Genomic DNA, 25,037 nt, shown 5'->3' with positions numbered 1-25,037 from the left:
TCCTCCTGCAGCAGGACGTGCTTCCGCTGCCGGCGCGCCTGGCGGCCCAGGCGCTCCTCCCGGCTCAGGCGCCTCGCCGCCTCGGCGATCTGCAGCTGCAGCGCCAGCTCGCGCTCCAGGCTGCTCAGGGGGTCCTGGGGGTCCTGCGGGGGAGGGAGGTGAGGAGTGGGCGTGGGAGGCAGGGGGCTCGGGGACCCTGGGGACACAGGGAACGGCCCCGGCCGGGGGCTCCGGATCCTGCCCTAAGCCGCCCTCGTGGGGCAGAGGGTGGAGTGATGGGAGGTGCCCATGAGCAAAGCTGCTGGCCCGGAAAGCTGGCACAAGGGCCTCCCGCCAGCCCGCCCGCTGAGCCGAGCAGGGTGGGGACCAGGTGAGACACTTTCCCTCCTGACCCCACAGGGTTGGGCAGGGGAAACGGCTGCCACTCACGACACGGGGCAGGGCTCCGGGGACGACCTGTGCCACCCCCACTCCTCCGTCCCCAGCCGAGGACAAGGACGGCCCCAGGGGCCAGAGTAACCTGTCAAAGCCGCCACCTCTCCGGCCCGCTGCTGGGCTCCTAACTGAACTCTGCCCGCTGGGGCCACCAGTGTCCTCCCTCGAGTTCCTGGCCCTCTGCTTCCACATGGCCACCCGGGCTACGCCTTAGCGGGTGGCCCTCGTCCACTCGGAGCCGCGCGCCCTCACTCGGGGTGATGGGTGGCGTGCATGCTGCCATGAGCCCATGGAGGCACTGTGCCTCGGAAGCTGTGCCCAGCAGATGCAAGGTCCCGGCTCAGGGGCCGCCTTTGGGGACCGAGGTTCCTCACCTCCTTGGACAAGGCCTGCTCATCCAGCCTGTAGGCGGCTCCAACCCTGCGGCGGACCTTGGGGGCCTTCTCCCCTGGTTTGAGGGGATACTCCGCTGGCAAGACGCCCGTCAGCTCCTGCGGTGGGAGGAAGTTAAGCCAGGCCCCTCTCCACTCACTCGGCCCGTGGCCGGCCAAGGCGAGCCTGTCCCCTGGCCCGGCCCTGCCCACCCTCCACTGCACCCCGTCACCCGGGGTGGTCTCGCTGGCACCTTTAAGGCCCCCTCTGCGCCCCTGCCCCTCCCCTTCCAGCCCTGGCCAGCCTCATGCACCTGCACCTCTGCCTGCAGACTTCCGTCCCTCGCTCCCCGGGCCACCTGTGCCCTCAGCGGGGGCACCGGGCACTGTACCCCCACCCGATTTCCAAAGTTCTCCCTTCCCACAGCCCCAGCCTCCCAATACACAGCTCCGCAGATGAAGCCCAGGTGCGGGGTGCAGATCGGGGCCGGGCTTACCGCCTCCCGCAGGCAGAGGGCCCTCAGCTCCTCCAGGCAGGCCTCCAGCCGCCCCTCCAGGGCCCTCTGCTGCCTGCGAATGGCGTACGTCAGCTGCGTCACCTCCTTCAGCTCCTTCAGCGGGGACACCGGGCTGTCAGGACCTGGGGCGGAGGGCATCCGTGTCAGACGCCTAGGAGAGCACGTCCACGCACACGCACACATACGCACGCACACGCACACACGTGCACACGCGTGCACACACACATGCCTCTCCTCCTGCCCTCTGTCTGGACGGGGCCAGCCCAAGCCCACAAGCTCGGGCCAGCCAGAGATAGGACATTCACAGGAGCCAGGCGGGGTGTTTAAACGCGGTGATTATCAAGCTGAAATTGAAGATGCCAGAGCTCCCAGCCTGACCCCCCAGAGCGGGGCTCTCCAGCCCTTCCGGCATCCGCGCCCGCAGAGGGCCCCCGACCCTCCAGTCCTGTGGCGCCTGGGGCTGGGGGACTCCCCAAGCCACTCACCAGACTGCAGGATGATGCCGCTGTCGGTGCTGCTGACATCGTCCTTGCTCTCCATGGCGGGTTTCTGGGAGGAGGGGGCACAGAGCAGGGGGAGGTGACACTGTTCCCAGCCTGGGCCAGGTCTCACAGGTGGCCTGGAGTTTCCCCAGCTTTTAGGAGATAATAAAAAAAAAAAGCTGCGTGTAAACCCCCTGGGTCCAAACAGCGCTAAGAGTCAGACGCTGGAGGGCGTGGGGGTGGGGCCGTGTCTCTGGGGCAGGTGGGGTTCTCCGCACTGGCCATACGTAGAGGGAAGGTTGGCTCTGTGGGCCTCATGGGCACACCTGTTCCCAACAGGCTCACTGGGGCCCTGAGCCCCCTGCCACCTCCTCCCCCAAGGGGGGCCACGGCAGCGCTGGCACAGGAACCACTGGCCCTGGGGACAAGGTCAGTAAGGGAGAGTAAAAGGGCGGGGACAAGCCTCACGCACCTGCACCTCTGCCTGGGTGGGGCAAAGGGAAGCAGGAAGTGGACGATGTCCTCCCGGGATACAGCCGTCCCCATAGAGCTGACTGTTCTCGGCCGGAGGACCCGGGAGGCACGAGGCCCCCCTGCCACCCCAGTGCGTGAGGGCATTTCCAGAAGTGGCTAGGCACTGGGCACTCAGCTGAGGCCCTGGTCTGGGGCCCATACTGGCTCTGCAGGCCAGTTGTCATCAAGGCAGGAGCCAAGAGCTGTCCCAAAGCCCAAAACCACTACCCGGGCCACTAACCATGACCAGGAGACCCCTCGAGGGGGAGTCAGTCAGCCTGGATCCCCTATGCCCCACAGCAAGGGGGCCCCGGGGGTGGGCGCCAGGGTTGCTGGGTGAGCAGAGCAGACACTGCTGGGGACAGGAAAGGGCATCGCTACCGCTCTGCTCCCTGGGGCTTGCGGACACTGCAGTGGCTCAGGTACAGTCCTAGCTGTGCTGGCCCAGCCAGCACCCACACCAAAGCAGCACCTGCTGCCCGCCCCCTCCCCTCCCCGAGCCCACACCCCTGGCAGGTCCGGCTGGAGCGGAGCAGGGGCGGGGAGGGCGGGCCGGGCGGTCTGGGAGGCGAGCCCAGCCACTTCCTCACTGAGTCAGGCCCCGAGCGAGCGACAGGCCAGTGCTCCCGAGTTTCTGTCTGGAGCTCATCCTGCCTCCCGCGGGCATGGCCCCGGGTGGGGGCGGCGGGGGAGCTGGGGGCGGTGGGCGCCACTGCGCGTCAGCCTCCAGGGAGAAAAGCAGGCCTTGGGAAAGGGGCATACAAAGCAGGGCAGAAGCGGGGAGCGGCCGGCACCCCAGCCCGCCGAGGCGGAAAGGGCAGCTCAGCCGAGGTTCGCTCGACCTGTGGACGGTGCCGGGCCCCGGCCTGCCCTTGGGGGTTTCGGCTCCCCGAGGACGCCCACGGGGGCGGCAGGGTTGGAAGAGAATTTACGTGGGGCCTTTGCAAAGCTGCCCAAAACACTGGTGGCGTGTTCGGGGAACATCGGGGAAGGGGGCGTCACCTCTGTCCCGTTGATCCCTCCAACCCCTCATCCTCCTAGGGATGAATGAAAACAGGGCAGAGGACAGGGCAGTGGGCAGTCACCCGCTTTCTTACCACCCACCTGGCAGCCTCCGACCCTCCGCAAGGCCAGGGCCAGGCCCCCCCAGAGCTCCCAGGCCAGGCGGCCCCAGCTAGCTGGGGGCAAGAGGGAGCGATGTGGGTAGGAGCTGTTAATTAGTCACACTTGCTAATTAATTATTAGCCTGACGGGCAGCTCCAGGGACTGGGGGGGCTGGGCAGACACCCCTCCGCAGCCTCCTCCCTGGGGCTCCTGACCCCAGGTCGAGGCTCGGGGGCCCAGAGGGGCCCAGATCAGACTTTGTCACCTCGCCTGGCTGGGTCTCCCCTCCTCACAGGGGCAGTGGACACGAGGCCAAGGCCTTTTCTAGACCCCGCTCTGGATCCGGACACTGTCAGACACAGCCGCACAGCAGCCCCCCCTTGTGCCCTGCCCAGCTGTCCTCCACACAGTGGGGACCCCGCCCCAAGCCCACCTGCACCCAGGAGGGCACGGGTCTCCCACTGAGGTGCTTCAGGCACTGCTTTTCAGTAAAGCCAATTGGGGGACCCCCCCCCGGCCTTCCGGTCCTCAGCCTTGGTCCTGGGCCCTGGGAAGCAGTCTGCCCGACTGAACAACGTCCCCAGAAAAGGCAGAGGAGAGAAGGGCCGTGTGGTGGGGGTTGAAGGAAGCCCAGGGCGCCTCCCTCAGGCTGACCACAGGGATCCTCTCGTGACAAATGTGCCCCCTGGCCAGGTCCTGGCCCTCTGGCCCCCTCCCCCTCAGAAGTACACTGACAGGCTGCTCGTCTGGGCCACCGGCGCCCCTCACCCTGGGCCCCCACCTGAGGAGGGGGTGGTGGAGTCGGCCACGGCCGGAGACACACCCAGGCCAGCCTGTGCCCCGGACCCCAGAACCTGCCCCGCCCTGTCCTGCCCTCACCTGCTTCTGCTCTTCAGTCCAGGAGTCCCGGAAGCAGCCCCTGTTCCCAGGTCAGGGGGCCGAGGGGCATCACATGCCACCTTAGGGTCTCCCAGGCCACAGGGCAGCCTCCCGCTGCTCTCCCTCCGATCCGGGTCCTGTCGTCCACGCGCGGGTCCCGCCAGAGCCTGGCCCGGTCCCTCCCAGGCTGCTGGCCCAGGAACCAGGTTACTTGTTGTGACTTGAGGCAGAGGGAGGAGCAGGTGAGCTGGTCCCTCCCTGAACAAACCTGCCCCGGCTGCTTCTGGGCCTCTGCACTTCCGGGAGCAGTGGCGAGAGGGGTGCCCGCTGAGGAACCCCACGAGGAGGCAGCGGGGGCCTGTCTTCATGGCCCACGGGGGGCACTAGTGCAGCGGCCAAGCAGTGGGGGGCCCCCGTGCTCTCTGCCCTGCCCCCGCCCTGGCTCCTGCCTCCGATGGCCACTGCCCTCCTGTGCCTCAGTTTCCCCTTCTGGAAATCAAGGCACGCAAACCCCCCAGGAGCAGGGGTAAGGGCCACTGTCCGCGGGGGGCCAGCAAGAAACTTATAGACCGCCAAGGCTAGGTCCTCGGTCCTCCCACACACCAAAACTGACACCAAGGCCTGAGCCCGTCTCTCCCCAGCCAGCTCAGAAACCTCAGGAAGGCAGTGACCCCAACTCCGCGTGGGGAGGCCAGACTGCTCTTGCTTTTTATCCAGACACCTCCCCCCGGGGTCACCGAGGCCGTCACTTCCCTGTATACGATTTCCACCCATCCTTCGGAGCACTGACCTGAACCCCAGTCCTGTCTGGCCCCAGGCCCTGAGCCCACTCCCCCAACTCGAGGGACCAGAGACCAAAATGGCATTTGTTTCCTACAAAAATTAGGCCTTTGGTTCTCCCACCCCGTTGACCCTCAAGCAAACACTGTTGGAATTCAGCCTATTTTACTGGGGGACAAGGCTTAGGCCACCTGTTGCCTGTCCCCAGGGAGCTGAAAAGCAAATGCTGCAGATCTCGCCCTGACCCCCAGACTGCACCCCACCACTGCTCTTTCTCCCCGCTCTCCAACCCTCCCACCACGGCTCTCCTCCCTGGGACCCCAGAACCTCAACACACCTCCACTCCCCAGAGTGGGGGCCTGGGCTCCGCCCCACCAAGCACCTCCTGTGGAGCAGGCGTGATGTGTCACCTGAGAGAAACCCCCATCCCCCGCCCCTACACACATACCCAGCTCACCTCCACATTCCTGCACACGCCCTCTTTCCAAACAATGCTAGCCCAGTCTTCCAGGCTGACCATCCCCTTCCCTCCCCAGGCTGAGGCCGAGGGGCCCCAACAGGGGACAGTCCCTCCTGTGGTGAGGGGCCTGCAGCCCTTCCCTCTCCCAGCTCCAGGAAAAACAACAGCCATCCTACAGGTTTGTCACATCCTTCCAATGTCAAAACTGACACCCTCTCTCCACCTTGCCCATGCCCCAGCTCCAGGTCTGGGACGATGGAAGTATCTAGAATCAGCTCACGGCGTATTTTTTGATGCATAAAATAAAATTAACAGAACCACTAAGAGAACCAATTATATTGAAACATGATTCTAAAAACAAACAAACAAAAAATAGTAACATATGTGTTCCTCCATCAACAGCAAACAGGATCTCCCCGCTCGTAATTTCATAGAAGTGACGAGTGTGGACGTTTCAAGGCAGCTACAACTGCAGTGTGATATGGAACTATCTGTGAGTTCTGCTGACCCATGGCTTCTCACCCTCATCGCCCAGGGCAGTGCTGAATTTCTGCTAAAGGTGATGGAAAACAGAGATGTAGGTTTCCCCCCCAGGTACGAGCTGGCTACTCTCTCCAGACGCTTTAATGAGGACCCCGTTAAGAGCCCCACCTTCCGGTAACCCCTATCTCTGAGTTCAAAGGCCCCTCGCTCCCTCAAAATCGCAGGCGGCATTTCCCAACCTAGCAGAATCTGGGGTTTGGAGCAGAACTGGCAAACCGACTGCTGGAGATCCCCTGGCCCACCGGATCTCACTGTGTGCCAGGCCGTCCAACTCCAAGTGCCAAGGGAGGGTGCGCATTCCAGGGGCTGGCTGGGGATCTGGGGCTCGGTGTCCCACTATCAGCCAGCCCAGGAGGGCAGCGGCCGGATGACCCAACTCCAGACCACCGGCTGGTGAGGACGTGGAGTCTCCCGCATCACATTAGAGTGCTCAGAATCTGCTCTGTAAGCGAAGAACATCTGCGTCTCTCCAGGGTCGTCGCTTCCTAAGGAAAAGCTGCCTTCGGCGCCCCGTCGCCCCCGCGCCCTGTCGCCCCCCGCGCCCCAACACTGTTTTAGGTTCCGTCTGCCTTTCCTCTGGTCCATGAGTGCGAGTTCTTTAAAGCCAGGGCCCGTCCTGCGTCTCCACCCCCCACCCGCACCCAGCACAGTCCAGTCCCAGGCGCCCGGAATTCCACCGAATGAATTAACAATCAGCGGTCAGCGCGCGGCCCGCGGCGCGAACAGCGGGATGGGAAGGGGCCGGGACCCTCCAGGCGAAGGGGGGGGGGCGACGGCTCCTTGGCCATTTTCCCTCCACACTCTCCTCCCTTCCACTGGGAAAGGTGTTCGCCCCAGCGAGCGGCGGTGGCGTGGCTGGGACGGGGGACCCCGCTAGCCCGGAAGGCGCCCTGGAACCAGACCTCTGGCTTCCCTTAAAAGCCCCTTTGTCCGCTCCACCCTCTCCCCTCCCCCACCGCGCCCTCCGCATCCCGCGGCCCGGACTTTGCTCCTTTTGTTTGGCTGCTTCTGGCTTCTCGGAACCCGGCCGCGGGGTCCACGGCGCGGGCAGGGTCCCGAGAGAAAGGTGGCCGCGGTGGACACAGGCGTTCGGGGTAGAGACTCGGGATGCCCACCCCCCGTGCGAATTCCCCCGTGCCCTGTGGGCCCCCCCCCCTCCGCTGAGGCCGAGAACTGCGGGTGCAGGGGCCGATCCCCCTTCCCCCTTACCTGTCCTCCGGAGCTGCGGCGCCGCGCGCCCGCGCCCGCGCGCCCGGCTCCGGCTCCGCAGCCGCAGGACCCGCGTGTCCAGGCCGCCGCCGCTCCCCGCGAGCCTTCCCGCAGACCGCCCTCCCCCGAGGTGTTCCATTTAACTTCGGCATTTGCAGCATCCCAAATGTTAAAGATCCCAAGACATCTGTCCCCCGGGGCGTACCAAGGCGCGGAGGAGGGGGGGAGGCGCGCGGGGGGGTTGGGGATTCCCACCCCGGAGTCGGGCGGGGCGGCGCGCGGGGCGGGAGGGTGCCGGCGGGGGCGGGTGGCCTGCGGGGGCACCGGCTCCAGGCGCGAGGCCTTCCCCCTTTCGCCCGCTCTCGGGCGCCCGCCGGCGGGACCCCCCCGGCGCGGCCGGTTCCCGCGGCCCGGGCGGGAGGAGGCTGCTCTGCGTCCGCGCGCCGCCTTCGTCCGCGCGCCCCGGCCGGGCCTGGCGGGCAGCTGCGTTCCCGAGTCCCCGGGGCGAGAGAGGCGGCGGGGGCGCCGCGCCCCTCCCCGCTCCCGTGCGCCCCGCGAGCCGCCGTTGCCCCGCCCCCCCACCTCGGCCCCGGCCCGGGCCCAGCGCCCGCGGCTGGCGGATCCCGGGCGGGGAAGCAGGGACGCTCCGGCTGCGCGCTGCGAGCCACGTGCCCGTCCGCCCTTCCCTCGCTCGCTCACTCCGCGCCCCTGGCCCGGTTTGCGCAGTAAACTAGCGCCCCGCACCGAAGATCGGCATTCGGGTTCCCGCGCCGGAGAGCACCCCCATCCGGACAGTGTGTACCGGTGAAGCCGGGGGCGGGACCCAGGGCGCGGAGACCGAGGCCGACGCAGGCCGAGGGGCCGCCCAGCCTGGCCACAGGAGACAGTAGCAGCGGCCTTCGGGAGGTTTGTGGGGGAACGTGGGACAGCAGCGACAGGGCGAAAAGGCGACGGAGCCCGGGAGGCTCTGGGAGCTGCCAGGACATTAGGATGCGGACGGCGAGGGGCAGGGACGAAGAGAGAACAGGCTAGAGTGGCAGGCACGGTGCCTGGGGAAGCGGGGCGGCTCCGTGCGGTTGCCCAGATTGTCCACTGCACTAAGGAAAAGCTCGCCCGTGCTCCACCCACCGAGCCTGGAACCCTGGCCGGAGCCGAATCCGCCTAGAGGCGGCAGCTTTTTCTGGTTTGCACAAAGCCGCCGGATGAGCTAAGCTGGCCGAAGAGCCACGTGGGCTAGCTAAGGATCTAAGATTTTTATCCTGAAATTGAAAAGAGGCTACTTGTATTATTCAGGGTTTTCCAAAGAAACACAAAAGAAAAGAAAAATCTTATATATATATTTGGGAAGGCTAATGAGTCCGAAATCTGCGGGGTGGACGCCGGAGACCCAGGAAACAGTTGCAGTCAAGTCCAAGAGCAGTCAGTTGGAAGAATCTCCTCTTCATCAGAGGTCAATATTTTTCCCATTAAGGACTTCAGCTGATTAGATGAGGCCCACCCACATTATGGAATGTAATCTGCTCCGCTCAGAGGCTACTGTTCATCTAAATGTTCATTTCATCTAAAATATACCTTCACAGAAACATCTAGAATAATGTTTGGGTACCACGGGCCCAGCCAAGTTGACACGTAAGATTAGGGATCACACTACTGAAGACCGGATCCAGATGACCTGGGTCAACTCGCTTATAGATCACTTTGGTGTGTGAGCGATAGGTGAAGGTTGTTGGGGGCGGGGGGGGAGGAAGCGGTGGTTGACAGTCACCCAGGCAGGGGTGATGGGGCCTGACTCATGTGGTAGCACTGGGGGAGGGAGGGGTGAGTCAAGGGTGAGTTAGGAGATATACCCGGCCTGAGTCTGTGATTGATCGGCTGGGAAGCTGGGGATTCCCAGGTGTCCTCACTGTGGGACATTGATGGTGACGTCCACTGAGCAGTCTGGCTGGGGCTCCAAAGCACAGAGAGCAGCTAGGGTGCCAGCCGTACCCTGCCGTGTGGGTTCCCCTTAGCCTTCAGGGTTCTGCCTGGGAAAATGGGGTGTTTGCCATCCCAGCAGGCCCTGGACGGAATCCCACTGATCTAAAAGCAACAGAGAAGGTGGCGCGTGTGTCTTGCTAAGCTGAGTTTGTAGGTTAAAATCTGCAGCGTTACTGTTAATCTCCACTCACAGCGAGGAACCTGTAATCGGGTAAAACCTCAGCATCGGTGGCTGAGGGGGACTGGAGAATAGATCTGCCTGATTCCACACCCCTGTGGATGGACAACGGCGCACCCCCAGAGGGCCAGACACAGTGACCGGGTGAAGCACGTCGGGCAGGACATTGTGTCGGTCCTGCGCGGTGGCGGGTCAGAGGGCTTGGTCGAGCTTGTGGCGAATTTGAAAACGGATGGGAGCGGAGAGGTACAAACTGGGAGCCGGCACCAAGCCCCCGTCAGATGGGGTTTCCGGGAAAGGGGTACGGGGACTTTGGGGGGACTCCAAGTTTCTGCTGTGAGGAGCGAGGGGACGGGGCGGGTGCCCACAGCTGGGCTCCTGGGAGCCGCCTCCCCGCCACACACACGCACAGTGGAGGGGTTCGCCCCAGCCGCCCCGTCCTGGTCCAGCTGATGCCGTCGTCCCCCGGGCCAGCAGCGAACCGGCTCAGCCTCCCCGCGTCCCCTCCGCCCTCGCTCCGTGGCTGGCGGGAAGGCGCCCAGAGGCCCAGACGGTGCTCTGTGGGCGCCCTCGCCAGGAGCTCACTGGAAACCCCAGCATGAGTGGGGGCCCAGGCCCCGCTTCCTCTCCAGACCGCATCCTGCAGCCTCTGTCGGCACAACCCTCTCGACCGGGCGCCGGGCCGGTGAGTAGCTGTGCGAAAGGCGTGCCCCCAACTTAGGGGGGACGCCGGGGGCTTCACGCAAGCGCTCGAGGGAAGAGATGCCCCCAAACTGGAGCCCGGTCCGGGTCTGGAGGGAAGGCCCATCGCGAGGCTCTACCCCGAACGGCTGGGGGTGGGAAAGGAGCCCACTGCCCCAAACACCAGCGTGCGCGGCCAGCTGACCTCCGCTCGGTTCTAAGTGCCACACGGAGAAGTGGGGTCCCCCTTCCCCCTTCTCTCTCTCCTCTTGCATTTCTCCCTTGCCTCCTCTCGCTCTTCCTTCACTTCACACCGTCCGTCCTGGTCTTGGGGCTCCCACAGGAGTCCAGGCCCCCCAGGACCCCCCCATCCGGGCATCACCTGCGGAGGTCACTGGCCCCTGAGACTCCTCCCCTCCGTCCCGCGGGCCACGCCCCGATCGTAGCCGCTGTCCCGGGCTCTGCCACCAGGGGGCGCCCAGCGGCCCTCCATGCGCCCTCAGAGCGACGTGATGGGGTGGCCGCGGGGCCTGCAGGCTCCGATCTAACAGACGGTTCCTCCCAGGCCCAGCTGGTGGAGGGGCCGCCCCGACTGCCCTGCCACCTTCCACCCCTCGGGACTCTCGGTAGCCGCACAGCTGGGCCCTGGTCTTTCCCGCCATCCCCTCTTCGGTTTCCGGAGACCCAAAGAGACTTTGGAACTTTAAGAATAGAGAGTAAATTGTGCTAAAAGTAAATAAATAAACAACTACAAAGATGAAAGCTAAAAAATAGAGAGGGGCAAAGAGGCATTTTTGTGAGGTTTTCAAATAAGGCAGAGGCCAGCGTCCAGTGTCACAGGACAGCAGGGTCCTGAGTGCAGCTCTGCTCCAGGCACCACCCCCCCCCCAGTCCCACGAGAAAGCCCTGTCTGCTTGAAGCAGATGGCACAGAGTAGACACGGTCACAACGGTCCCCACCCATGTCCCCATCCTCTCCCCGCAAAAGGCCGAGGGGCTGTGGTGGTGGGAGTCTGCTGGCGGCTTGGGTGGGGCTGGCCCCGTCATTGCTCCAAGGCCTCGGGGTGGGGGCGTGGGGTATGGACGTGTCTCTGTACCGGCGCCTGCCGGAGGGCTCCTTCCCTCGCTTTACCTGGCAGGTGGCATTGAGGGGCTCAGGTACCCAACTGAGGAGAGACGTGAGAATACGTGTTTGCAGACTCGGTTTCCCCATCTGTGCCATGGGGACAGCAGGGCCCGCTCGTGGAACGCTTCCTAGCGTAGTACGCTTCCTAGCCTGGCGCTGTGATTTTTAAAAAAATGTGTTCCCCACGTCCCCGGTCTTAAAAGAAAAGTTTTTCTTCCTCCTCACACCCAACTCTCAGGGAAAGAACTACTAAAATGTCTCCAGACAGCCACCTCTTCCTGGCCTGAAGCTGTTTACGGGGACTGAGTTTCGTTTCCTGTGGTTTAGCGGCGAGAGGCTTCAAAGGGCCAGCCTCCCGTGACCAGCCGCCTGGGGCCTTGGCACAGGGTGACTAGAAACACCTCTGCCTTCTCTTAAAATACTCAAAGCGATTAGAAAGGAAGAGAAAGGAGGGTGTTTAGGAGGGAGGTGGTTTAAATTGAGGTCAGAGGTGGCTGGATTCACTGAAATGGTCCATGAACTGGCCACTGTGACCTCACACCCCTCAGTGCGCTCCCGGCCCAACCACTCCCGTCCTCACGCCTTGCAATGGTCAATTTAGGTCAATCCCCGTTCGTTTGCTCACGAGCAAGTGGGTCGAGGTGTCTGGGCGCTTTGACAGCCGCGGGGCTGGGTGGAAAGAGGAGCTCCTGGGAGGGACGGGGTCTGTGGAGCAAAGTTTGGGGTACTCATGGCAGGCAGAGGCCCCTGGGCTGAATCGGAGGAGAAGCTGCTTGGTTTGCATGAGAAACTTGTTGTCTTGGGTGCTGGAAAGTGGGTGATTTCATTCTCCTCGGCCACTGTCCCGAGCTGCGGTTCCAGCAGGAACAGTCAAGGAATTGAAAACCAGCGAAACACACCCAAATGGTAACAGTGGCTACTTCCGGGGAGGAGACGAGGCTTGGGGCTGGGGAACAAGCGGGGCTCCGGCTGTTATTTCCGGGTGAACCTCTTGCTGCAAAAACGTATTCCTTATCTATGGGCACTTTCTGTGTTTTAAATACGTCACTGAAAACTTTCATGACGAAAACGTTCCTACATCAATAAAAGGAGAGACAGAGATAGCAAATTCCCGTTTATCCATCGCGTAGACTTAGTGATCATCATCTCCCGATATCGCCTTAGTTTATTTTTTAAGTGACGTATTTTACAGAATGCCTCAGGCGGGGGGACACAGCACTTCTACGATACGCATCTCTGAGACAAGTCGCACAGTTTTTCTTATCTGATCACAAGAACTCAGTATCACCTAAGTCACATTTGGAATCCTCCAGTGCCTAGTGCTGCTTTGTACAGTCGGTCGCATCATGTCCAGAGCAAAGCAAGCACCATTGCAACTGGCTCTGGACTCCCGGGCAGGTCCCCTCCCCCACCCCGACTGCTTTTTACCCTGTCGGTGACTTGTTGAAATCAAGTCCGTGGTCTCATGACATGGCCTGTATTCTGTGTTTTATCTGCCGGCCCCCTCACATTGTCATTTAAATATCTCCTAACCCCTCTACATCCTGTCACCTGGAAGTTAGTGGCAAAGGCTCGAGAATTTCTGGTTGATTATTTTTTGGTGAAATGCCTCACAGGTGGCGTCGGGCGCCCCACCCCATCCTCGCCCGGAAGCACACAGCCCTCTGGTCCTACTTGGTGGTGCCAAAGCTGATCAGTGGGTGGGGGGGGGGAGGGACAGCCTGACTGTCCACTGTGAGGCTGCGCTTTCCCCTGACCACTGGGACATAACCCATCTGGGGACATGTTGGCGTCTTGCAATATCCAGCTCCCCATTGCCTCCCACCGAGGGGCCTGGCACCCAGCGGTGACTGGTGCCAGAATCGGGTCTTTCATTCGAGGTTGCAAAAGGTGATTTTCGACGTTTACTTTTTTCCCTTAGAAAGCAGTACGGTTCCCGTGATGTGAGCGCTCGCCTTCTGACTTGCCTGTCTCCGCAGTTCGGGTGGCGATACGGAAACCCCATAGCGTCATGCATACTGGTTTGTTATATTTTGAAATAATTCCTCTGTTCGTACACCGCGCTGGGGAGCCCTCGGCAGGCCCTGCCCAGAGCCCCCTGGACCATAGCTCTGAGGGTGCGGGGTGCGTGTGCTGGGCCTCCCCGTGTGCCAGACCACAGGCAGACAGGCTGGGCGCGTCGTGGGCTGACGGGTGACCAGCATTCGCAGACCTGGCACAAGTCCTCGGTCTCTCCTTGCTTTGCTGCTGATGGGCTTGTCCAGAGGTCACATGGTTGACTTGTTGTTTGTGCGTGTGGATTGTTTTGCTTTGATGGTTTAGCTCTTAATCGATAGGTATATGCTTCTAGGCTTTTGATAGATGCATATCATAAAATGTTTAAAATCTTTTAAAAAGCGATTAACTAGGTTAGTTTCTGGAGAACAGGCTGGGCGCACATTCACGGGATCGTGGAATTCGGGCAGGCAGGGACCCGAGGGTGCCCCTCGTCCCACCGTGCATAAAGCTGTCAGTCACACTCGTTCGGGGACTGCTCTGGGCTCTGCAGGACATTTTTAGTGTCCTGGGTTTACCCACAGGCTTTCCTGAAGGGACACCGTGCCTGACTAAGTCTCTGGGAAATCAATGATACAGAAAAGCGACTTATTCTCAGTACAGATTCTCTGTCTGATTTTTAGTTTCAAGAGAAAGAACAATAGGAAAAGCAAAAGAACATTTTACCCAGAATTAAAGATCCAGGTGGCTTTTGTCGCCCTCTCTGACGCCAGACAGCCCACAGTTCGTCTTTGCTGCGTGCAGGACGGAGCCGGCCGTCCTTGGTGATTGTTCTGGAAGGGAGCTCTAGGATGCTGTGGCCCCGTGGCCTTGCACACCGACGGGTGAGCAGTACATGCAAAAGAAACTGCTTTGAGTCAATGAATTTGAGAAGAGAAGTCAAGACCCACGGTGGGATTCAATCCCGTTTCATGAGTAGTTTTCCTGTTTATCGTAGCAAACCTGTGACACTCGGTTCACGAAGTGCTTAAAACTCTCCGACACACTAAGGTGTCTAACTCTCCCATGCCCTTTGAGATAGCATGACTCTCTTACAGATGTCATTTTGAAGTGGGAACACAGGAGTAACGTGCCCAAGTCGGAGCTGGGACCTGAAGCAGCGGGGCAGGGGGCGGGGAGGCTGTTTGTGCACTTGGCGCCTATGTTCTACTGGTTTTCACAGTCAGTCGTCAGGGGCTAAAATGATAACGAGTGACCTCTGCCCAGGGCTTAGTTATGTCCATGTGCTGGGCGTCTTTCCCAGAGCGCTTTCAAAAATGCATTGTTCACAAGTCCCCGGCTGCTGCCACCGAGCAAGGTCGGGTGTGTTGCATGAGCTGGCCCCCCGAGGTGATTTAATCTCACAGGCAGAGCGCGCGGGGGCGGGGTTGCTGGGTTTGGACCAGACATTCAGAACCAGCCCTGAGACAAACGGAAAAGAGGTTCAATGCCACATAGTCCCAAAGCGAAGGCGCCTCAGCCAACGGAATGTCCGATCACAGAGGACCTGGCAGGTTATGAGGTCACCCTCGGAGGAAGCCTCAAAGGACCATTGCAAAATCTATACCGTGGCATCGGAAAATGCTCATAATACATTCTGCAAAAAAGAAAAAAAAATAAGAAAAAAAATAAATAAGAAAGAGGACATCTCATGATTCTAGTGTGTAAAACATGAACATGGCAGAGGCGGGTAGGACAGAATGTGCCAAATGACACGTGTTGCAATTCTGGAGGGTCTTGAGTTATTTTACTCTAAATGTTCTTTTTCCTCTCTTTGTGGTAATCATAATCTTAGCAAATGAGACCCAAGAAAATTTGGGGCGAAGGTTATATAAAAAACAAGACTTGGTTTAAAAAGATGGAAAGAATTTGGCCAGCTCGTAACCCAGCCATGCTGGGACCGTGTGCAGCATCCAGCCTGAGTCAGCCCAGGGCACAGCCCGCCTGTCTGCGGGTGTTTGGGGCTGAGGCAAACAGAGATTACATTAGAGGGAGCGGGGAGCAGGCACCCCATGAGGAGTCATTTCCAGAGCAGGTGGGGTGAGCTCGATCGACGCCCGTCTGGTGTGCCTCCGGGGGCAAACCACAGCTTCCACCCGCCGCTGGCAGCCGTTGCGGCCCACCGAAGCCAGCCCCCCTGGTTTCACTCACCGGAGAGGACTACCCGGGCACCCCGGGCTGTGGGTTTCAGGGCTCTTTCTCCCAGTCCTGACCCCTGACCTCAGCATACCTGGGAAGACCCCCTTGACCCCCAGTCTGATGCCCAGACATCTCTGCAGTTGATGGTGTTTATTCGTGTTCTTCGGGGAAACAGAATCAACAGAGGAGATTAATCTTAACCTATATCTATATCTGATATGATACTGTATCCTCTTAAAGTTGGCCAGTTACCAAACACAGATAGATATAGACATATATATATATTTTTTCTTTAAATAAATAAAAATGCCTGCTGCTGTTTGTTAGGGGTGAGTGAATGGAGAGTCTTAACCACCTCTAGAAAGAATGTACGTTTTTCCAACAATTTGGCACAGTGAGCCAAAGTCTTAAATTGTTCGTCGTCTTCAATAAATAATTTCACTTCTAGGAAATTATCCTGAAGAAAGAAGCAGAAATGGATATAGAAGATTTTTGTAGGGGGATGTTCATTTCAGAATTATTTGCAAGAGTGAAAAATTGAAAACTAGAAGAGATTCGGGGCTTGGTTAAACACATGAGGTAGCATTTCATATAGTGACATGATATAACCTATAAACGTGTTTTGGAGTCATCTCTAACGGCATCATAAAATAGGAAAAAAATGCTAAGTGAAGAAAACAGGCAACCAAACCATGTCGATAGCATACGGTGAACACGGAGTCGCTGAGAGCCAGCCGCTGGGTGCACGCCTGCCGACCCAGTGGGCTCTCTCTTCAGTCCCAGACACGCTGCGTCCAGTTTGGCTGGAAAACACACGTGCATTAGTACATACGTGGAAAAATACTCTATGTTATCTCTTCATGGCGGGATAAAGGGTGTTTTTCAGATTTTCCTATAATTCCCACTTTTTCTCCTAAACAAAGAACCAGCGTTACTTTACTGATCAGGAGAGAAACTGTTCAATTTTTAAAGAGAGAGCAAGGCCAGGGAATCCCCGGTGTGAACTAGGTTCAGAGTGGGGCCGCGCGGGCGGGGCAGGGGGCGGGGGCCGGAGAAGGCGGGAGGGGGAGACAGAGGTTCGACTGTGCTCTTCGCGCCTCTGCGGCCTCGACCAAGCCCCTGGCTTCTGAGCCTCAGTTTCCTCATCTGTAAAATGGAGCTGTCATTCTTGCTTGCCAGGGGGTCGTGAGAATCCATACGATCCTGTGTACGCGCTTTCTAAAACTTTGCGAGGGGCCGCAGAGGTGTAAAGGGTGCTGTTGTAGCCTTAAGCAGGGGACGCGCCATCTCTGGCCCTCAGTGGCCTTCTCAGAGGGGACGGAACGGGCTTCGCGCTCTACTGTCCCGCGACGTGCTTAGGGACCACTCGCGCGGTGCCCGCTTTCATGAAGATGCCGTTGCACAGACGGTGAATCCTCCTGGCGTCGATGAGGACGAAGAGGGAGGGCGATTTCACATCCCCGCTTCTTCCTTCTCACCGGCCAGGCGTCCCCTGGTGCCCTGCCTGTGGGTCTTTCCGTCATTAGCCCCATCTGACCGAGGCTGGGGCCTCGATCAGGGGTTCTGGGTAAGGAACTTCCCGCAGGCCTGGCTGCCAGGGTGGGGGAGGGGTGGGACCTGATGACCTCTAACGAGTGAGACCTCCCCACCAGTGTCCAGAGGCCTGACTTCCCCCCAGGGCGACGTGGGGTGCTGAGTCATATCGCCAGGCGCAGCTTCACCAGCCTTGCCATGCTTCTGAACTCCCCAGATCACTCATCAGCCCTGGGCGCCAAGTTCCCACACTGTGCCCTGAGAAAGGACCACGGGGTCAAGGGAGGTGAGGAGGAAGCGCAGGATTAGTCAGAGAATCAGAGCAGAAACACACGTGCCCCGTGTGCCCAGCCTGTGCCCAGACGGTGACCTCTTAGCAAAGCAGAACCCCGTCTCCTGTGCTTGGGGACGGGCGGGGAGGGGGCGGCGGGCCTGGAAGGGGACAACCCTGAGGGCTCTGTCTGTCCATACACCACGACTTGCATGGAACCTTCCAGAACATGATTGCTTTGCTCCGTGAGGCAGCCGGAGTGGACGCGGTCACCCCCGTCCTGCAGATGAGAGGAGCCAGGCTGCAGGAGCCTCGGGGGATGGACTGAGCCAGGTGGGGCCAGGCCCCATGTCGGCTCCAGGCTCTGGCAGTTCAACAGTTTTTCGTTAACTGCCCTTAAAAAAAAAAAAATCATAGAACACTTTGAAAATAGAGAAATGGTGGCGGGGAAAAGGGTCATTCACACTCTCATCTAACACGGTCTCCGCCAACGTCCGTCCCGTTCCCGCGAGCCTCTGTCGCACGCCGTGCGTGATAAAACGCACCTAAAACGCAGAACCCTTCCTTCCTCGTCACGTGACGCCATGTTACTTCACGTGACGACACGGTCCTGATGACCGTTCCCTCCCCAGGGGCCTGCCACCCGCCCGGCCCCGTGCAGGCACCGGGGCACAGCGTGGGAACAAACGCACGCCCTTCGCTTCGGGAGCTCGGAGTCCGATGGGAGTCATGGGAGTCAGGCCCGGGCGGAGCGGCGACAGCATCCTGTTACTGAGCACTCAGGGGACGGAGACCCACCTGCGAGGGATGAACAGACAGACAGAGGGACGCCCACGGCGAGCGCGGGGGAGACAGGAAGGGAGCGAAAGCTACTTTTTATCAAAGGCCTTTGTGGCAGGAATGTTTGCTGCGACAAAACCAGAACTAACAGCTATGTCTACGTCCCAGGCTTGAAGTGTGTGGGTGTCTCACAGCGATTTTGTTACCTTTAAAAAGCTTATCTACACTTTCCAGTCTCTCTTTTAGGCAACGTCTTAAAATCTGCATGACGGTCCTCGCGTTGTAGCGGGTTCTTCCTAGTTGTAAGACTGGAAGGACTCGGCCTAGGCATCCTGTGTTTGGAGGATGAGGCGCGAAGATTCTCGAAGGCCTGGCTGTAATGACGAGGTCCTCTGGACGGGAGTCTGCTGCTCACACCCAGCTGGCACCCTTAACCGGTGCCTCCCGCCGAGTCGCTGGGCGGGCTCCAGGTCCCCTGTGGGAAATGGCAGCCTGCCTGTTGGTCCTCCCTTCTCATCTGAGAATGAGGGGAAATCTCCAAGGGACGCGTGGCCGGCTAATTAGTGCCCTATCCCAATGAGGGGGAGGGGACACTGTTTCGATAACTGCCGGGGGCAAGGGCGAAAGCCCACCTGGGCACAGAGGGGCCTTCCTCCTGTGTCCCTGGGGAGGTCCCGGCATCAGTAAGTGGGGAGAAGCCACTTGGCCGGAGGAGACAGGGGACTCAGTCAGAACGGCCTGGCGAGGGGCCTGTTCTGGAAGCCGAGGTGTCCCCACAGGAAACAACTGTTTCTGTGTCAGAAAGTGATGCAGAGGGACAGACGGGCCACGGCAGGCCCCACTCGGAGACATGACAGTGTCTGCAGCATGTCCTGCTGGCCGGTGACCCTGGAGGCCGCAGGCGTGCCTGTCTTGGGGTGAGTGGGAGGGACGTGCACAGCCGTGTGTTTCTTGGCAGCCTGACCTTCTAGGGCAGCGGATGGGTGGGGTCGCGGTGGCTGTCATGCTCAACCGCGGCCCCAGATGCCGAAGGGAAACGCAGTGCTCTGTGACGGGTGAAGGGACGCTGGCTTCGGGCCCCACCAGTGGGCAGTGACCGGAGTGGGTGCTGGGCAGGAGCCCGCCCCTGTGGGACCGGCAGGTCTGGAGGGGACATGGCCCTCAAGGAGAATTACTGAAGTCCTTTCTGGAACCGACCAATATATTCCTTTAGGCCAAACCATCCTAAAGCAAAAGTACTGGTAAACTCAAAATAAAAGGCCAGAGTGAGAAGCAATAAGCATTTATTTGAGATTAAAAAAAAAAAAGCTAGTCAGGAGGCACCGGTTCAGGCAGAAACCCTGACAGCGATTCAGTTAGGTGACAAAGGCAAGAGTAGCTCAGGAGAAGGGGAAGAGACGGTGACATCCACAGGAACGGGGGCCGTTTCTCTGGGTGCAGAGGAGCTGACATGGTGACGCCGATTCTAAATGTGTTCAGTTTTCGGCCCAGCAGCCCTCACATCTGCTGTCCTTGTAGACAGTTCTTTGGGACACGATGTTGCCCTAGGCCGCGTCCAGAGGTCCTTTCGCTCTGCTTGGACATTCCGGAGAGTGGAGGCTGCAGACCGGCCAGACGGTTTCTCTGAGCCAGCAGCCCCAGCTCCGTCTGAAAGGGCCCCATTTATATATTTTTTCTATAGTACGAACACTGAATTTCAAACCCACGGGAAACCTCCAAGGTAAGTCACAGAGTCAGAAAGTGGATAATCCCAAACACGAGTGCTGAGTGGTCTCAGAAAGGACAGGAACAGAGGCCCAATGCATATTTCAAAATCACAATGACAGTCCCCCTTTTAAGGCACCTGACCTGGCTGGCAGATGCCCTGAAGTCTTTTTTTTTTTTTTCCTCTCTCCGTAACATTCAGAATGTGCAACGCCCTTTAAAATAGTAAGAAAAACTGACTCGCTGCCCTCCCGTGGGGTTCCCGCGCCCACGCTGCTGTGGCCCCGAGTTCTGACATCACACCAAAACCTGCTCCTCCTGAAGCCAACCTCAGTTACCAGGCTGAGTTCTGTCTGACCCCAAGTTCAACTGCCACCCGACACTCATTTCGGGCCCTCTGCTCAAGTAAAGAAAGATGCCTTGTCAAGCTCAAATAGCCACAGCGTGTACTGAGAAGGACGGACTCACGCGGAAGGTTCTGGTGTTCCTGATCGAGTGACAGAGAATCCGAAGCCCGAGTGAGAGATTTCAGGACCCTCTGTCTGAGGGGAGGGGAGGGACAGCTTGCAGGTGAGTGCACAAGTCCCCAGGAGCGAAGAGCAGGTCTGGAAATCGCCAGGGGAGTACACTGGGCGGCTCACACCCCGGCTGGTCCCCAGGGCTTTGCTGAAGCTGGCAAGTGAAAATCTGGATTGATGGTGATCTCTGACATAGCAAATGCCGCTAAAAAGATGACAGGACAGAGGGGCCATCCACGTCCACAGTCTACAGAAGTTTGTCGAGAGTGAAGGTGCCCAAGGGCCTACGTGGAGAAGGTATTTATTTCTCAGGAGGCAACGCAGCCGGAGACAGTGGCTTTGGGGTCTGGGTCTGAGATTCTGTCAGGTGCTCCTCGGGATGGGGCTAGGAGGCGGTCCCCCTCCCGCTCCTCCTTCTGGCGAGCCTGTGGGTGTCCCAGCCGCTGTCCGCTGGTCTCCCGGCACCTCTACCGGACTGGAGAGTCAGCGCAGGCGCCCGCGGGACTGCGCGGCCGACGGGGCCCAGCGGCCTGGCCGGGGCAGTGCAGGAAGCGCGGAGGTGCTGGGAGTCAGCGAAGGAGCCTGTGGGTCCCAGGCGAGACAGGCGGCGCTTCCGCGGATCCAGCTGCCTCCCCGGGCCTCCGCCCGGCCGGGGTGGCTAATATGGGCCGGCCGGGGCCGAGCCAGCCGTCCGCGCTCGCCCCGCGCTTTCCCTCGCGTCCCGGGCCTCGGCGCTGGCATCTGCGGAGCGCGAGGACGCCGAGCTGAGCCCGTGGGCCAGGCGCCAAACCCGGGCGCGGAACGAGCGGTCCAGCAGTAGATAGATGAGCGGGTTGGCGCAGCTGTGGCCGAAAGCCAGGCAGGTGGCGACGGTGAGGCCCCAGCGCAGCGCCTGCAGCAGGCGGCACGGCAGCGGCAGCGCCTCGAGGCGCGCCAGGTGGAGGCCGGCGCGCAGGGCGCCGAAGGGCAGCCAGGAGCCCACGAAGGCGCCCTCGACGGCGCAGATGATGCGCAGCGGGGCCGTGGGGACGCGGCCCAGGCGCGGCGGCCGGCGCAGGCGGCGCGCCAGGCGGCAGTAGCAGACGAGGCTGGCGCCCAGCGGCAGCGCGCAGGTGAGCAGCAGCAGCAGCAGCCCGATGGCCTGGAGGGCGTCTGAGGGCTGCTCCCCGCACTGGCTGCCGAGGGCTCCGGGAAGCGGCTGCAGGTCGCGGTGGACCAGGGCGGGCAGGCCGGCCAGCAGCGCCGCGGCCCAGGAGCCCCAGCACAGGGCGCGCGCGCACCGCGGGGTGCGCAGGCGCTGCGCCCCGAGCGGCCGCGCCACGGCCAGGTAGCGGTCGGCGGCCAGGCCGGCCATCAGCAGGGCGCCCGCGCAGCGCGAGGCGGCCAGCGCGAAGCCGCTCAGCTTGCAGAGCGCGCGGCCGAAAGGCCAGCGGTCGCCGCGCGCCGCCGCCGCGGCCCACATAGGCAGTGTCAGCACCAGCCCCAGGTCGGCCGCCGCCAGGTGCAGCACGAAGGTGTCCGCCAGCCGCCGCGGGCCGCGCCGCCCGGCCAGCAGCCGCACCACCAGGCCGTTGCCCAGCAAGCCCGTGGCGAAGGCCGCCAGGTAGAACGCGGGGACGAAGACGCGGGCGTGGGGCATCTCCCAGGACGCGCACAGCTCCAGGTCCTCCTCCAGGGCGCCGGACCCCGAGTAGTCCCAGGACGCCGTCCCCGGGCTGGGGCTCCAGGGCTCAGTGTGGGGCATGGCCCGCGGGAGTCTGTGCGCACCCACGGCCGCAGCGCTGGGCGCAGGTGGCGTGGCGGCAGCTCAGCTCGGCCAGTGCCCAGCACCACCCTTCCTGCCCCGGTCCCGGGCGAGGGGTGGGCGGGAAGGTGGTGGAGGAGGAGGAGGGGAGGAGGGCGTGGGTGGGAGGGGCAGCTTCTGGGATGGAGCTGGTGGCCTACGATGTGGGACTGGCCGGAGGGGGAGGGCAGGGACAGGGCGGTGGGGCTTCACAGCTGGGTCTTTGGAGGAAAAGTCCCTGGCTCCCCGTGGGAGCAGCCTGAGGTCAGGGTGCAAGCGGGGGGCGAGTGCCTGGGAAGCTCCTCAGCTCTCCCCCTATCCCCCACCCCGCGGCCCTCTCTTCTCTGGTTTCCAGGTGAGGAAGCAGACACCCTGAGCGGCTCGAAGGGAGATGCGGCCTGAGCCGGAGCCGGAGCTTGAGCCCGAGCCTGAGCCCGAGCCGGCCTCCTGCGCTGCAGGAAGGAGCTGTGCAGGCGGCACCGCCCTGGGGGGCTGGGGAGTCTGCCCCTGCGGACCTGCCGCCTAGCCAGGGACTGGCCACCAGAGCTGTCCGTGGTTGTTGGTCTCCCGAGATGCTGGGCTCAATATCTGAAACAAAGTGGCTTTCCTGGCCGTCCCCCCCGCCCCCGCCCCAGGTCCTCGTGCAGAGCCTGGGGGTCAAACCCCACCTTCTCCCATCCGGCAAAACCTACCTGTGAAGCCGGAGTAGCTTCCCAAACTAGGAGCCAGAAGTAGAGGAAGGGGAGAGAGTCAGCAGAGGATCCACGGGGACGAGTGGGGTGACTTGTGCCCTTGGCGTGGTGGGACCGAACAGGGCTGGGTGAGGGGAGCCGCGCCCTTTCCCCAGGTCGCGGGCGCAGCGGGCATTCGGCGATGTCGGCGCGGTCCGGCCCCTTCCGGGAGATGCTGCGTTGGAACTCAAGTTCTAGTGCGTGCGCCCCACAGAGCCCACCCCACTGTCACCAGGAATGAACTACTGCCCCGCCGGGCCTCCGGGTGTTGACCATCACCCATCGGAGGCGGACCGTCAGTTTGACTCTCGTCGCTCACTGCGCCCCTGCGCGCAGGGGCAGGCTGCTTTGAGACCTCGCGCTTGGGCCCTGGGCAGGGGACAGGTGCACAAGAGCTGGCTGGGCACACGCGCGCAGGGAGGGGGGCAGGCCGGCTGCCCGCCAGGGGCGCGATGCAGATTGCGTGGGCCGCCGGGAACAGAGCCGGGAGCGCGCGTCCGATGAGCGGGGTACATCAGAAAGACATCCCAGGTGATGCCGTGTGAATTCCAAGGTCAGAAGTGGAGGTGGGTGACAGCTGCACCTCCTGGCCCAGGGCGACCAGAGCCGGGTGGCAGGAGAGGAAGCAGATGACTGTAGGTGCTGAGGGGCCACTGGCCACCTCTGAGTTGGACAAGACACTTGTCTGCTCTGAAAAGATCTCTGGCAGCACTGTGACCTGGACAGGGGCAGGCTCAGGCCAGGAGACCCCTCGCGAGCTGTGACGTCATTTGCGTTGGGCGCGGGAGGCTCTGAAATAGATTGCCGGCAGTGGGGACAGAAATAGGGTTCCTTTAAGAGGTAAGTGTAACATCGTGGGTCTCAGCAGAGAGGGGGCAAGGGCGGGCCTTGGGTGGCTCTGTGGGTGACCACGTGGATGCCGACCCCCTCCCCCAGCGTGTGGGAACCCGAGGGGCAGCAGGAGATTCAGAGCTTTCTAAGGTCTGATTTACACGGGTGCTGGTGAGCGCCGCCCACATCCTGGTGGCCTGGGGGCTGTAGCCTCCTCCCCTGGGAGGCTGGCAGGAGTAATGCTCACTTGCCAGGCCCAGAGCCCCTGGATGTCACCTCCCTTGGACACACCTCCGTCTGGGGCACCGAAAGCGTGAGTGATTCTGAAAGCGAGATGAGCAGCGGGGGAACCGCCAGGTGAAGGCACCGGGCCAGCCGGGAAGGGAGGACCTCGGCGTGGGCGGGGGGAGCAGGAGAGGTTGTTTACTGAACACACAGAGGCGCTGGCTTCCTGGGCTGTGGTCTGGCACCCAAGGGAAGTCTGCAGCCCACAGCACATGGCGGATCCTCCGCACAGGGCCTGGGCCGCACCCCGTGGGCCTTTCTGAGCTCGTCTGGATGCGAGGGAGCAGCAGAGACCAGATACCGCTCTGGGCCTGGCGCCCCAGGTGCCGGGCCGGGGTTCCGTGACCCAGGCCCACCCCACGGCGCTGGGACGTGGAAAGTGTCCTCCGTCTTTCTCAGAGTCTCTCTGTCCGTCGCGATGATTGGCACGAGCCCAAGGCAGATGAGGCGATCAATAAATGTCCAGCACCTTGAAACTCTAGGTTTATTTTATTTCTGCCCATTTGCGGGCTATAGATTTCAGCTCTCACAGTTTCCCTCCAATTTGAATTTTTCCGTACGAATCACTTTGACCCTTTAGGAAGAGTGTTGAAAATTATATTTGCCTTGTTCATCCCAGGCCTGGTGCATTTACCTCCGACCAGAGAGGGACCGTCTCAAAAGCAGAGGATGCCATTGTCCTTGGGTTTCCTCTTCCACATTCCATTTCAGGGATTCTCCAGACAGGTGCGTTTCTACGGCCCCGTGTCAGAGTCACACCTGGACTCAGGAGGTAAATTGCTTCCCAGTCTGCTTTTCTCAGAGAATGCCACACAACTGCCCATCTTCCTGGGTCGCTCAATTTTCCAGTCCCTTGATTTTGGACATTTAGATTGTTTCCAGCATTTTCCATTGTTCCAGAAACTTGTAAAAAAAATAACCGCTCTTATGACTATTTTTTTTCCTTCTTTGGCGCCGTTTTCATTGTATAAATGCCCTAAGGTCAAAGGCTATAAGAATGTTCAGGGCTCAGAAATGCTTGTGATTAGTGATTCTGTAGCACTGTCTAAGGGGATCAGGCTCAATCCAATCTTGTTAGTAAAATATATTCCACTTTTACAGATGAGGTAAAATAGTATCTCATTTTATGAGCATTTCCTTGAAAACAAACAAGATTGAAAATCGTTCCACATT

General features: G+C 60.8%; 2 protein-coding genes and 2 long non-coding RNA genes across 5 annotated transcripts in view; 1 reads left to right on the top strand and 3 right to left on the bottom strand.

Annotated features, from left to right (window-relative positions):
* INAVA (innate immunity activator) overlaps positions 1-7,585 on the bottom strand; it is a 16,379-nt gene extending 8,794 nt beyond the window's left edge. The window contains exons 1-5 of the mRNA XM_039883643.1: positions 7,295-7,585; positions 1,810-1,958; positions 1,304-1,446; positions 810-926; positions 3-143 (exon numbers count right to left, since the gene is read on the bottom strand). Of these exons, the coding sequence (XP_039739577.1) occupies positions 3-143; positions 810-926; positions 1,304-1,446; positions 1,810-1,958; positions 7,295-7,455 (711 nt within the window). The 5' untranslated portion in view covers positions 7,456-7,585. The remainder of the gene's footprint in view (positions 1-2; positions 144-809; positions 927-1,303; positions 1,447-1,809; positions 1,959-7,294) is intronic.
* LOC120619256 (uncharacterized) lies at positions 5,861-7,283 on the bottom strand. The gene is made up of 2 exons (XR_005657446.1): positions 6,338-7,283; positions 5,861-6,095 (listed from the first exon to the last, which is right to left on the bottom strand). It is a non-coding gene; the product is annotated as an uncharacterized LOC120619256 (long non-coding RNA).
* Positions 7,586-7,853: 268 nt separating the features above from the next.
* LOC120619255 (uncharacterized) lies at positions 7,854-23,074 on the top strand. Of its 2 annotated transcripts, XR_005657445.1 has the most exons (5): positions 7,854-8,744; positions 9,465-13,276; positions 17,865-20,286; positions 20,376-20,531; positions 22,373-23,074. It is a non-coding gene; the product is annotated as an uncharacterized LOC120619255 (long non-coding RNA). The 2 variants fall into 2 exon arrangements; XR_005657444.1 differs by having other exon boundaries at positions 17,865-20,531.
* GPR25 (G protein-coupled receptor 25) lies at positions 19,279-22,406 on the bottom strand. The gene has a single exon (XM_039883536.1). The coding sequence runs from the start codon at positions 21,976-21,978 to the stop codon at positions 20,893-20,895; it is 1,086 nt and encodes a 361-aa protein (XP_039739470.1). The 5' UTR covers positions 21,979-22,406; the 3' UTR covers positions 19,279-20,892.
* Positions 23,075-25,037: the final 1,963 nt, after the last annotated feature.

Source organism: Pteropus medius, unplaced genomic scaffold (genome assembly GCF_902729225.1).
Source record: "Pteropus medius unplaced genomic scaffold, Ma_sr-lr_union100, whole genome shotgun sequence".
NCBI lineage: Eukaryota > Metazoa > Chordata > Mammalia > Chiroptera > Pteropodidae > Pteropus > Pteropus medius.
Note: the sequence above shows the minus strand (reverse complement) of the source record. Positions and strands in the feature narration are given on the sequence as shown.